The sequence below is a fragment of the Rhinoderma darwinii genome, chromosome 4 (assembly GCF_050947455.1).
Source record: "Rhinoderma darwinii isolate aRhiDar2 chromosome 4, aRhiDar2.hap1, whole genome shotgun sequence".
Classification (NCBI taxonomy): domain Eukaryota; kingdom Metazoa; phylum Chordata; class Amphibia; order Anura; family Rhinodermatidae; genus Rhinoderma; species Rhinoderma darwinii.
This window is the reverse complement of record NC_134690.1, coordinates 29,696,191-29,710,243: the sequence shown is the minus strand read 5'-3', so window position 1 is coordinate 29,710,243 and position 14,053 is coordinate 29,696,191. Positions and strand designations below refer to the sequence as shown.

The 14,053-nt window shown below is 43.3% G+C and overlaps 1 protein-coding gene across 2 annotated transcripts in view; it reads left to right on the top strand.

Moving 5' to 3' along the window:
- Window positions 1–14,053, top strand: part of TNFRSF21 (TNF receptor superfamily member 21) — an 89,429-nt gene that overhangs the window by 21,528 nt on the left and 53,848 nt on the right. For both annotated transcript variants that reach the window (XM_075860966.1, XM_075860965.1), the window contains exon 2: window positions 9,955–10,567. In XM_075860966.1, coding sequence (XP_075717081.1) covers window positions 9,955–10,567 — 613 coding nt within the window. The remainder of the gene's footprint in view (window positions 1–9,954; window positions 10,568–14,053) is intronic.

The window sequence follows — 14,053 nt, the reverse complement described above, 5'->3', positions numbered from 1 at the left end:
TAGATACACACGCGTGTTTGTAAAAACCTTTATTTACGTTTGCTTTTCCGTAACATTCATACATCCACAGACAATGGGATAGGTCGATATCACTCACATGGGTCAGTACAAATCAGATCATGACTAGTCCTCGTGAAAACAACATTGTCCTGATGATGAGCGTATCCAAGTCGTTGATTTGATATTTATGGAAGAGCAATCCTTCGTACAGATTAGCTGGGCTGTAGGCTCGAGACCGTTCAGTGTCCATCAACAATGCCAGAAATATTCCAGAAGTTCATGAGGAAGTAACCGAGACGTGAAAGAATTGTGCCCGTCTGCTATTTCTCTTGGGAGACTTCAGATCATCTCCGTAAGTTTTTGAGGACCACGTAGAGACTTGGTGGACAGAATCCAGAGAGACGTGGATCTTCTGCCTATCATTCCGACACAGAATCTACAAATCGGTGGACTGTTCTCCCACAAAGTGTTCGATCATATGTAAAGTATTTTTTTGGCCCAACACCACTAAATCATCAGAAGAACATTTTTCCTTGATCTTCTCCAGTTGAAAACCCCATCGTGATATCCTGACTTTACATGCAGTTTTTAAGTCCATTTTGGAAATGCGAAACTGAAATGTTGGTGATGGTGGTTTTTAAAACCCGATTCTCTCTACGTTTCACCAATGTGGGAAAAAAGTCACCAAAATATCCATGTGTGAACATACCCTTATGAGCTTGGATGGGTTAGGCTACATTCACATCTGCGTTGGAGACTCGGTTAGGGGCCTCCGTTGCAGATTCAGCCGAGATTACGCTACGCTATTGTCTTTGTTAAATCGGCATACACACTGACGGAAAGTTGACCGAACCTATTAAAGTCCATGGGTTTAGTCAGCCGCCGGTGGTGTTCGTCGTGCAACAGAACCGTTGCTTCCATTATTCCCTTGTTCTGCTCCTCTGACTGAGCAGAACAATGGAATAGCCCGATGCAGGTGTGAACGTAGCCGTAGTTTTACCCCACTGATAAGTTGACGACTAAAAGTCCTTACTACAAGTTTGGACGTTTGGTTTATGAAGAACCCATAGAGTGAAGCTACCATCTATCGAATTATGACCCTCTCCACCTTCCCATACAGCACCATACACCTCAGGACTGAAGCCCGGTCAGAAGTTAGACTTCTTTGTCCCAGTTTATTGTTTGTGCGTTGGGAACCTTTTTGCTTTACCACATTTACTTCTTATTTCCATCCCAACTGAGAGACAGCGGTTGGAGAAGACTGTAGTGCTTCTTCGTTTATTGCTCTGGTCTCTGGGGCTGCGGAGCACACATTAAAAAAAACAAAACATGTTTTTCATCCCACGGTTTCATAAACTGGTCCTTGGATACAAGTGGGATTTCTATTATCAACTATTAGGCCAAATTCAAATACATGCGTCCGTGTGATGGCCGTTGTTTTACCGGCCGTCACACAGACTTATATACTACGATCGTCTGAATTCGGTCTAAGTCACACAATGATGGGACCATTATAGTCCCAGAGCCCATTGATGTAAAAAAATTGTCTGGTTGTCTCAACCTTAGGCATTATGTACGCAACCGTGTCTATGGAGCCAGTAGAGCTGCATGCGGCATTCCTACGGTTCTGTAATATAGAGCCAGTAGGACACGGTGTGAAAGCGCTATTGTCACCTGGAAGCAACACTAAACCTAAAAGTTATAAAAAATTAAAAATAGTAATCCAGCCGTTTCATATTTGTCAGGCTCCGTCCGCTTCTACAAGCTCCTAAAACAAAAAGTCCTAGAGAAATTTGCCATAGAAGCAGGAGACTTTCACAGCTTGGCTTTCCCTGTTTCAGCTGATGTTTGAAATGGGTGTGGCTTATCAGAAGGGGCAGATTGCCTGCTGACAATTTCTGTCAGAGCAGCACAAGATAAGCCCCGCCTCTTTCATCCAACCTATTCTCCTAGTCTAACCTTGAGGATGGGGAGATAAAATGTATGTCCCCAGGAAATTACAAAGTCAATTAAAGAGCCTCTTTACCCAAGCAGTCCATGCCGTCCCTCCAAGCGCAGTCAGCCTTGAGATCTGCCCAGCTGTGCCAGGTAAGGACGCCAGCTAAAACTGTGACTGGTTATACAAATAGTCTGTGCATAGCCCCGGCACTATTCTGAGACCACACAATTGAAGGCTGACTGATGGGCAATACCTTGTCTCGTCCAGTCATCTCTTCTGGTGTCTCCGGCCAGTGAGGAAATTCTCATCATTTGTTTCCAGGAAAGAAGAATAAAATGGCGCTCTGGAGACTGCTTACAAGATGAAGCTCATTTACACAATTTACTTTGCCAGTTTCCTACGATACCTGCAGCTTTATCTGCATCCTGTATTATTGATGACCCAGTCTGGGTGAAAACTGCGTTTTGATGCTTCTGGGTAATGATTGCGTTCAATTTACGGCTCATTGCTGGCATTTAACCCCTGCCGTGCCAGAAGCAGATGTTACGAGCAGTAATCTCGAAATAATGATCTGTAGCCTAACAAATCAAGAAATCCGAACAGGGATCGGCTAAGTCGCCCTCATGTGTATTTCCATATATGCTGGTAACCCCATAGAAGCAGTCACCCACCTTTCCCCGACTCCTGAGTGGTAAATCTGCCTAGTTATGCAGCAAGAATTCTTAAATAAATAGAGATTACTTTTTTTGATGCAGCTCTGGGTGTGAGCAGAGTATAAAATCACAGCATGCCTTAACATGTTTTTATGGGAACAACTTTTTGAAACCTAATTTACTACAATGTAGCGCAAAAATTCAGGAAAAACACCGGTCGGGGGTGGGGGGGGGTTCCCTTCTTGTACCTTCCATATGAATCCGTGATTTAGGGGAGCAGCATGAGCTGTCAGTGGCTCTTGGCCAGTAAGCATTGTCAGAGGGACGGCGCACTTTCTCATAATTGCTGCAGTGACGTTTTCTAAGACTAAAGATACTTCTGTACCAGGGCGGTGTCTCCACGGATGTTTGTGGTCGGGTTGAAGAAGGAACTATCCGTCCCGCTCGTGACTGACTGCAGAACAAGATCGACCTTTGAAGCTCCATAATTCAGTGCGTGGTGACAAAATTACAGTCTGGACTGTGTGAAAAAGCTGTGATGGGTTTTTCAGACGTTTCTTTATGTACTACAACTCCCATGATCCTCGGTTAGGCTTCTTGATGATTGTTGATGACTTAAAGGGGAACAGTTTTAACAACCAATGTGCCAATTCTGCCCCCGTGACTCTAATACACCTTTTGGTTGCGCCATTGATTTCAGTGGATGCCAACACCGGTAACCACTGATCACGGCGTGTCCCAACAGCTGGAACCCCTGCAATCCGCTTCTCAGGAAACCTTTTTTTAATAAAGCGGGGGATGTCTAAACTGGATAGATGGGGTATAAGGGGCATTTAAAAAAAAAGATTTAACCCCTTTTAAGCGTGTCAACAATAGGGTAGTAAACTAATTAAAGAGGCATTCTAATGATGGGTCGTAAGAGTCGCATCAAAGGGGCGTCCGAAATTGGACCCTCAGGTATACCCAGAATAATAAGCTGTGGGTGCTGATCTTAGCGGGAAGGTGACCACCTATCAATGAAAGGTCAGAAAACTTACAATTTAGGACAATCCTATGTTTCAGTAACTTCCGTTCATTCCAGTGAAGAAGTGACCATGGTTGGGTGGTCATCTCTCTATGAAAATTGCCACCAGCACCATTTGTTGGGGCAAAGCTCCAGAATTGAAGACTATTGCATGCCCTTTCTTCTCTATCCTTGTGGCATCACCAAATTTACCACAACAGCCGGGGGCACATCAATTGCACCTGAGCACTGGAGGCTGAGGAGGTTCCAGGATTATAAATGGCACATGTAGATGTAGGACCCTGTTACAGTTTTTACGTTTTTTTTTTAAACTTTTTATTTTCAAACTTTAATGTCCTGGCATATATCTATACACAGATAGTACTCGGGCAGTTGTTGGGACGTACCTCAGAATGCCCTAACCGGAAATATGCTCAGACAGGCCTGGGGTCCTTCAATGGACCCTGGATTGTCTGCCCATATATGGTATGTCCCTCATTCGTGTCACAGGGATTCCCTGTGGCCCGATCCAAGGGGCATTCCACCTTCTCATGTTCCCCCTGAATGCTGCAGTCAGCTGCGGGACAGCAGAGGTTTCTCTGATCCTTTTTTTTTTTTTTTTCCGGCGAGTGGGAAAAAAACTCTTGCGGTGGAAAAAAAAGCAACATGCCTTATCTTGAGGCGTTTTCCGCCTCAAAAACCCCATTGAAATCCATGGGAGACGGAAAAAAGCGCCGCGAATGGTCCCAGGGTTTTTTGACGCGTGTTTTGATAAAAACGCTTGTGGGTTTTTCCTTTTTCCTGTTGAAGAAAGAGGTAAAAAATGCGTGTCGTGCAATAAAAACAAAGCTGATTCTTCCAGGCAGAATTTTCTGCCTGCAAAAAAACTCTGTGTGAACAGGGCCTTAATGTGGGGCTGCGGCTGTGTAATAACCCCTCTCCTGACAAGTGTGCGCGCACGGTCAGCATGAGGTGATGCGGCAGCGACGGCACTGAAATGGAGCATGGGGGTGTTTTGCAGTGCGCTCGCCATGTTCCCTGGCTCATCAGTGCGGCGCCGGCCGCATCACATCATGCTGACCGCGCGCGCACACTTGTCAGCACCGGGCAATGGCTGTATTACACACCCGCAGCCCTGCTCTAACTAAATTCATGTGTTAAAATACTAAGCTGTGCGGCCGCGAAATGCATGAATTGACGGTATTGAACCGCTTGAGGCTGCACAGCATCGAGATAGTGTGAACATTACAACGCATCGTGCACCCCTAGTCTTTATGATTTCACACCCAGGGTTTGTTGTGTTTTTATTTGCACACCGTGGCAACAGCGACCGTATTTTTTGTGTTCTCAGCATTCTTCGCTTGTCCAGTCTCCTCTCGGTTCCCCAATCTTTTCTTGTAACCCCCACACCCCCCCCCCCCCCACCGCCTAGGGGGTTTCATACTGCTGACAGGATGTGGTACTTGAGGGTTGTTATTTTAAGAACATTTTTCCTGCTTCTGTCGTTTTTGGCAATTACAATTTTTTTTTTCTTGTAATCTGTCCCCAAGCAAAACCTTAATGTTTGCAATATGTCTTCACTGCTGGACCCTGAATTACTGGTTGGATTAGGTCCCTCCCTGATAGGAAACTATTCAATTCTGCTCCACCAGACCGGGAGAAAGGGCATTGTATATAGTTCAGTATGAAATGAAACATGATTTTCATCAATGAGCAATGCTGCTTCTGTGCTTGTGATATATGGGGCCTCCTGAAATAGCCCTTTAATACATAAAAAGAGGAGCAACTGTGTAAATACATGTCATTACTTGTCTTCTACTGCAGAGCTGCACTCACTATTCTGCTGGTGGAGTCACTGTGTACATACATTACATTACTTATCCTGTACTGATCCTGAGTTACATCCTGTATTATACTCCAGAGCTGCACTCACTATTCTGCTGGTGGAGTCACTGTGTACATACATTACATTACTTATCCTGTACTGATCCTGAGTTACATCCTGTATTATACTCCAGAGCTGCACTCACTAGTCTGCTGGTGGAGTCACTGTGTACATACATGACATTACTTATCCTGTACTGATCCTGAGTTACATCCTGTATTATACTCCAGAGCTGCACTCACTATTCTGCTGGTGGAGTCACTGTGTACATACATTACATTACTAATCCTGTACTGATCCTGAGTTACATCCTGTATTATACTCCAGAGCTGCACTCACTATTCTGCTGGTGGAGTCACTGTGTACATACATGACATTACTTATCCTGTACTGATCCTGAGTTACATCCTGTATTATACTCCAGAGCTTCACTCACTGTTATGCTGGTTGTTATTAGAAACAGTCAGCAAGCTTATCATTAAAAACACCCCCTAGCAGGTTATTTAAGCTCACATCTGTGCAGTCATTAGCATTTCTTACATCAGGTTACTGTATCGGTGGTGTACAGCTATGTCCTTCCTTAACTTATGTCTTAACCCGACATATCCTTAAATGTATGGCGTGAGATGTTAAACGAGCATAAATAAAAATGTACCTGCAACGGATGCCATCTGTCGCCCACAGACTCCTACGTTCATCATATACCTTTTTTTTAAAAGATGGCTGTGAGGGATGCCATTCGTAGCCCAAAGACTCCCATGTTAAAACTAACATGTATGTTTAACATAGAATTTTTATTTTTATTTTTTTTTACTGGATGGCGCGAGATTTGTATTGGATTGGTATCGTGACAAATTGTGTAACTTAACGCAATTCAAGAGAAGTTAATGCTGGAAACATCTGTACATTGTAGAGAGGGGGCCCCATAGCAAAGTTAAAAATGGGCCCCCCATTATGGTGCTGGGTTTTGCTGCCGAGGGGCGTTTGAGGGAAGTCCTTCACAGGTTTCCGCCAGCTTAGGCGCCCCCTCTCCCCAAGGAGCCCATAGCAGCCACATGGTCTATACGTTCCTGTACTGTACAATACTAGGTTCCTAGAGATTTGTGCTCCGCAGAATTGTAAATGGGATTTGGCGTAACTCAGAATAATAAGAATAAAGCAATGTATTAATCGCGTTCTGTAGATTATATCTGTGTTAATTAAAAAGAAAATCTGAATCAAAGTGATTTTGGGCATCCTGTACGTATTCCAGAATGAGAACTTCCAAGTCGGCATTCAATTTATCTGAAAGAAATGTATCACTTCTCCCCGTTTCCTATTGAGCCGCGTAGAATGCACGTTTCTAAAGAACAGCGAGATATTCGTGTTCTCCAGTAAAGGGAACTTGTCCTTAGAATCTGTTCAGTTTAGATTGAGGCTTCTACGTGATGTCCTTTCAAAACAGGACTGGTGGGTGCAGTTGTGTCCAGTAGTGGAACCCTCCCCACCCCAAAGATTCGTCCCGTGGTGAAGAATTAGCACCGTTTGTGTCCCCATGAAAACCTTCTATGTATTTGTCATATGATCCCGCTTGGTTCTGCTGAATGACCGGGTGGGAAACGCAACATTATCAACATGTAGTGAGCTACGTACCAGCCGGGACTTAAAGTTTCCAAGCAGTCAGGGTTCGGAGGGTGTCTGGAGGAAATTTTGGCTACTTGATTGGCACTCAAGGTGGCCATGAAATACCAATGGCATCTTTGTGCCCAAATCTAAGGAGAACCTGACCTGGTCATACCTGCTTTGTAACCTGACCTGGTCATACCTGCTTTGTATTGGGTGGGGGTAAAAATGTTAACTACTCTAAGCCTAAAATGCACTCCGGGTAATTGTCACTTCCCATCCCCCACTCATCAGGAACATCTTTTAAAGTGCTTTCTCATGTTCCAAATTGTACCGTCTTTTCGATCGTGCGGCCACTTTCCATTTGGCAAAACCACATGCTTTTTGCCACTTTTTTTTTTTACGTGATTTTTTCACGCCTTCTACCTCGCTCCGATTTTGATGGTGTTATTTTGCTCCACAGAACTACAGTCCTGCATTTTGGGACCATGAATAAGTCATGTAGGAGTATTTTTGGATCACCTTAAGGCCGGGTTCCCACAAGTCGGATACGCTGCGTACAAATTGTGCAGCGTATCTGGCCTGAAACTTGCAGCACCTTCCGGCCGAAAAACCCTACCACATTGTGGTGCGTTTTTTTAAAATGGAATTTCTGCTGCGAAATGCCGCGCTGGAGTAAAAACAATAAAAAGTGAACATACTTACCCTCCTCCCTCTCTTCTACGCATACTCCAGCCTCCCAAGATGACATTGCAGGCCATGTGGTGCTGGCAGCCTGTGATTGGCCGCAGCGGTCACATGGGATGAAACGTCATCCCAGGAGGCCTGACTGCAGGAAGGAGGAGATCGTTCTGGGAAAGTACAAATATTTTTTTTTTTCCCAGAGTTGATTTTTTTTTGCGGCTGAATTGCTGCGATTCTGCCGTAAAAGTCGCAACACTTGGCTTTCTTTTGCGGGTTTTTCATCCCCATTGCATTCAATGGGGAAAACCCACAGCCGAAAAGCAACAAAAAGGCTGCATAAATTGACATTCTTCGGATTTAAAATCCGCACCGCAGGTCAATTAATAAACGTTTACGCTGCGGTTTTTTTTCCACAGCGTGGGCATGGGATTTTCTAAATTTTATCCTCTTTGCTGCTACTGTAAATGCTGCAGAGTTTCTGCACAGAATTCCATGGCGGATATTCCGTAGCGTGTTCTTCACAAATGCGGATGTGTCTTATGGGGTAATTTTCAACATTAACTACTTCATGATCCAGGACGACCTTTGCATTCTCCGGTAACTCTGGACCTTATTGCGGAGAATTCCCTTATTTTTTGCATAATGTTGAGTCATCTTCCAGGAATGCATCTAGTTACTCATTTGCAGTGTTCCTGTAAGTAAACTGTGAGGTCATCGCGGCTCCTGCCAGTAACAATAGGTTTACGACAGATGACAGTGTGTATTTATGGAAGATCTATCTGGTTAATCATGAGCGACACAGGTTGTATCTAATGGTTTATTTGCCTCTTCTATTACTGCCAATTATATGTTCATTTACTTGGCAGAAACTAAAAACAGGAACCTCACCTGTGCGTCACCACTGGATATGTTTAGCTATTAAATATATTACCTTCAGGTGTAATAAAAATCAAGATTCACCAAATAAAGGAAAACCTTTTTCCAAATACATAAACCTCAGGGTTTTCCAAAAAGTTGGACATTGCTGATGATCAGAAATACTGACTTCTCGGTTCCCTATTCTCGGTAAGGTAGGGAAGAAAGGGGCTTCTAGTTTTAGGGGGATTTACTGAACTGGACCGCCTGGCTCAGGTGTTCCCATAAATTTGTATGGGCTGTAATGGAAAGAAGTGTAGATTCTCGTCCGGCTCTTTCTTTCTTCGTCCTTTGTCGGCTGCTACTTGGGATTGTCGAATAGGGTCATAGGACACTTATTCTCCAAATAGGTGGGGGTCTCAGAGGTGTTACCCCTGACCTATCAGACCTTTATGAGATTTACTATAGATACATATAAAAGTCTATGGTTAAATTACCTCTTTAAAGGGGTTGTACAGGATTAGAAAAACGTGGCGGTTTTCTTCCAAAAACAGCACCACGCCAGTCTATCTGTTGTGTCCAGTATCGCAGTTCAGCCTCATTCACTTCACTGGAGACGAGATGCAAAACCAGACACAACCCATGGACAGTCATGATACTGTTTATAGAAGAAAGCAGCCATTTTTTTTATAACCCTTTGAAGTAATTTTTGAGTCCATCTGACCATAAATGTTTCTCCTAGATGGTCATGCCTTCTATATGGGTTCACTGACGTCCCCACGACTTGTTCATGATTTTTTTCTGATCATCTCCATTAATCATTGCCGGTCTTCGTCTTTTTCTATTTTTTTCTTCGACTTTTCAGAATTGTCTTTTTCAATGCGTTGGGTGTTCTCGAAATAGGACTACCATAAGATCGGGCTTTATTCTATTTTTTATTTAGTTGGATTATCTGTATATTATACAGAGCTTATGTCTCATGTGCAAAGCATCAGGATAGGAGTGGAGTTTTTGAAGGGTAGGGTGAAAAATATCATATCCTCCAGACCAGCCCATCAAATTTCAGATATTTCTATTTGTTCTAGAGAAATAAATACATAGGAAGCTAATGTTTTATTTGGTGAGATACGACCATTTGTTGAGGTGGTGATCGACCTAAAGATGTGACCACCATCCAACAACGATGGTAATAAAAAAAGGCCTAACTAGCTGATTTTCCTTTTAGTTATTTTCCATAAAACTTCTCATGGCCACATTACAAACTTTGTACATTTTTGACTCCTTACTATTCCCATTGAATGAAAATTAATTTTCTTTTTTTTTCCCTTTTTAGGTTCTACTTTTCCATCTTGACACTACGGGAGCTGAGCCGGTGCAGTTTTCTGATAAAAAGACAATAACTTTACCATCTGGGAAATATCTATACACCAATCCTGTGTCGAAGATAAACGTAACATGTGACAAATGTCCAGCTGGCACATACGTGTCCAAACACTGTACCAAGTTTGCCCTTCGAGAGTGTAGCCCATGCCCCAATGGCACCTTCACAAGACACGAGAATGGGAATGACCGGTGCCATAATTGCACTCCACCATGTGAACCACCCATGGTCATGAAAATGCCTTGTTCTGCCTTGTCTGACCGTGAGTGCTCATGCCCATCTGTAACATACCTCCTCAATGGCACCTGTGTCAATCACACCGTGTGCCCGGTAGGATGGGGTGTGAGGAAAAAGGGAAGCGAGACTGAAAATGTCAAATGTAAGACATGTGCCCACGGTACTTATTCTGATGTGCCTTCCAGTACTTTGAGATGCAAGACCCATACCAACTGCTCAGCTCTGGGCATGATCGTCCAGAAGCCTGGTACAAATGAACAGGACAATGTGTGTGGACCTCTTTCTTCCTCCACTTCCAAAGACTTCTATTCTCCATCCGTAGAATATGGTAAGTTGGATTAGTTTTTTTTTCTCCTGATTCTTTAATTTTCGACAACGTTTTCCAAAAATTTTTTCTCCTTTTTGTCTCTCCCATTTTACTCTCCTTTTGTGCCCCATCGTCTAGAACATTGTTGTCCAACCAGTTGCTCTCAGGTTCCCTGTGACAATGATATGGGGGAAAAAATAGAGACACAGAGCGCTCCTCTGGGGTAATGCCGCAGAAACAGGGTGGTCAGCATTAGCAATAATGTGTATGTGTAAAATGCACTCACCTTTTGGAGTTGTGCTAGGTGGTCGGCACAACTCGATCATCAAACGTATGGAGCCTTGATGCTCTGGGTATAGGCAGTCTACTGGCCCTCAGAGTGAACAACGGCGGCTGTAGAATCAGCAGGAGTCAATGTGAAGAAGAGGTTCCAAATGATTTTGAAAAAAATTATCACTCTTGGTAGAAGGCGCTCCTGCGCTTATGTGAAGGATTGAACCAAATTCCCAGTCGAGGCAGAGTATCACAATGAGTAGAAAGGTATTTCTTTAAAAAAGACGTGTAGTAAAACAGCATATTTCTCAATGGTGGTCCAAGAAGCTACGCGTTTTGACCTCGGACTAAGGTCTTCATTAGGCTTCTACCAAGACTGATCATTTTTTTCAAAATCATTTGGAACCTCTCAGGCTCCCTGTAGATGGCTCCCCAGCAGTTTGCACCTACAGTTACTATTGTACCCTAGTGCCACCAGGGAGGTCATAGCATTGCTAAAGGTTGGTATCCGGGTCAAACCCATAGCACTAGTAGTAAACGCAAGGGTAAGAGCCATATCACATAATCATAACTCTCATTTTCCTTTTTTTCATTTAAATATTCAGCGTGACTCTGCACCACCTGAATTTGGCTTGTGATCTACAAAATATTGGGGACTGCCCTAGACCTATGCCTCTGATGCTCATTTCCAAGAATTATCCCTCGGTGCCTCATCCTCTAGACCTATCCCTTTTGGGCTTCCCCTAGATCCATCCCCCGTGCCTTCTGCTTCTGCAGAGCTCTGCCAAGACATCCGTACAATGCCCAAATTCTTCCTGGTAGCTCTGCAAGAATAGCTTTGGCCACGCTGCATCTCCTGCCAACGATTGTAAATTTCGACTGGAGTTGTGTCTAGTCATTGATCGTTTTAAGGCCAACTTCACACGTTTTAAAAAAAATTGCACCAAACAACAACACTGGTCACACAGGCCGAGTCCGTTTTTATTCTAATTGGGGTCTATGAATTGAAAATGTTCTAAAAACACCATAGCTATGACATGGTTACGGATCTCTCCATGTAAGTCTATAGGATGACTTAAAAATGTTTTTGTTTATTTTAATGGGACTATTCGCCTTGCCCTCTGCGGTGTGGGTTATTTTCGACGCTTGACTTTATGTAATGTTAGAGTTTTTAGTTGAACGTAAACCTAGTTCTATATCGATGCAGACAATTAACTGGTCACTATTTTACTTCAAGATTTCCTTCAATTTCTATGCTGCGTGTTGAGGCAGATAAAGAAACTCTGAATTCTTTCACGTGAAGGTTCGCCCGATAAACTCTGATATGCCATTCCATTGAAACTTTTTTTGTTGAAGTGTTTCTAAATGGCCATGAGCCAAAGATAATCTGGCAAACTAGATAAATAGTCATGAGAGTTCATGCACATAAGTAGCGCAATTCTCTGCTTTGGTACAAAGGCAACATTTTTTGATGGTCCCTGTCCAATTTCAGCCCATTGTCATGTACTGATGGTCAATCTATTCACATACAGAGTTGGTAAATGCGTCTTATCTATGACGGAGGTTGATAATATACATTTATTCTGTGTTTAACTAGAAAGTCAACATGGAGAGACCTCTTATGATGGGTGATAATACTCAAGTTCTGTTCTTCCATGTTAGTTTTTAAGTTGGTCATTTTAAACATCATTTAAAAGTCCGTTCCAGTGCAGACGAGGAAGGGAAGCAACTACTGCTTTGTACATACAGTATTTCTGAATCCGTGAATTTGGTTGTCCCTTTTCACCAATTCGCTCTTAGTCTGACAAACTAATAGAAATGTCTTTACCGGCAAGAACTCTAGGCCCTCGTTCCGACGGCTGTAATGCAGCCACATTTTAGCGTCTATATGATGCCCACAAAATCGGGACACCCTGTGTTTCCAGTAAACCAAACTTAGATCACCGTAGGGTTCTATCGGTTACAATCTCGGTACCCCCATCGAGCAGCTGATTTTGTTATGGCAAGCCGTTGTCAGCCAGGAGTTTCCCCAGCTGCGGCCTCTGCAGGTAAAATGTAGTATTACATGGCGACCAATCAGATGAATGGCCGTCCTTGTAATAAAAGGACGTCTCAAGGCTGCCAGAAAAGAACGAGCAGCTCTCCGCCCTGGTTCGTAAGAGGGGTACACGACCTGGAGACCCTCCTCTATAATGTTTTTTATTCCTTTAATAGAGCATATAGACAAGGGTTATCTTCGTGAGACTACCCGTTTAAATACTTGAAAAATCTGTATTCTTCACCTAACGCTAAACAACTAATCCTAACTCTAAAAATTTGTTTACGATACTTGAAGCTTATTATTCAATAAAACAAAAATGAAGGCCGCCTGCGACATCCAAGCAGAGCTGGAAAGTGAAATCAATGATCTTCTGAATGGTCATAGATATGTGAGATCCCAATGGTGAAGCCTGGGATCTCGGACCACTTAAAGGGTTCTCTAGACAAATCCTACCCCTTTGGCACTGCTCAGAGATTTCTATTACGGGAAATCTGACGCCACTGTCAATCAATGATGGTCCAAGATCACTTCACCAATGAGATCTTCTCTCATGTCTGTCCCATTTTGGAAGATCATTTTGACTGTATTTCCCCTTTAAATTGCTTCTCCGGTAAACTGAGGTTAACCAAACAAAACTTTTAATCTATGCATTCTGGGCTGAGTTTAATTGCTAAATTCGCTAGTCATTAATTCATTGCAGGTAATTAAATTCTGTAAAGGTTTCCTGCCAGGTGCGATGGCTAATGTTTAAAATGGAAAGCGAATGGGGTGAGGTTTCCAAGTCCTCCTTTACCGCACATGTTCCTACACAAAGGTTTATTTGATTTGCACCTTCCTTTCTTGACGTTCACTTCTGATTTTCCGGGCAGCGGGTGTGCGGGTAGAGTGATCACTTGTCTGAGCTGGTAAAAGGCACAAGTTGCTGCCAGAATAAATATGTGAGGTCATAGAGGAGTTCAACAACATGGGTTGTATGTGAATTCAGTTTTGCTAAAATTAAACGTCCCCACTCCTCACCAGAGGACATGGTATCATGGATTTCTTTGAGGAGCTGTCACTTGGAGGTTGGTCTTTCTGCAGAACATCAAGATTCGGAGGTTCCAAGATACCGAGCTTATAACCACTTTAAGCATTATAGGGATCTGTGTTGTCCCTGGGATGTTCGTCAATCTACTATATTACCAACGTCCATG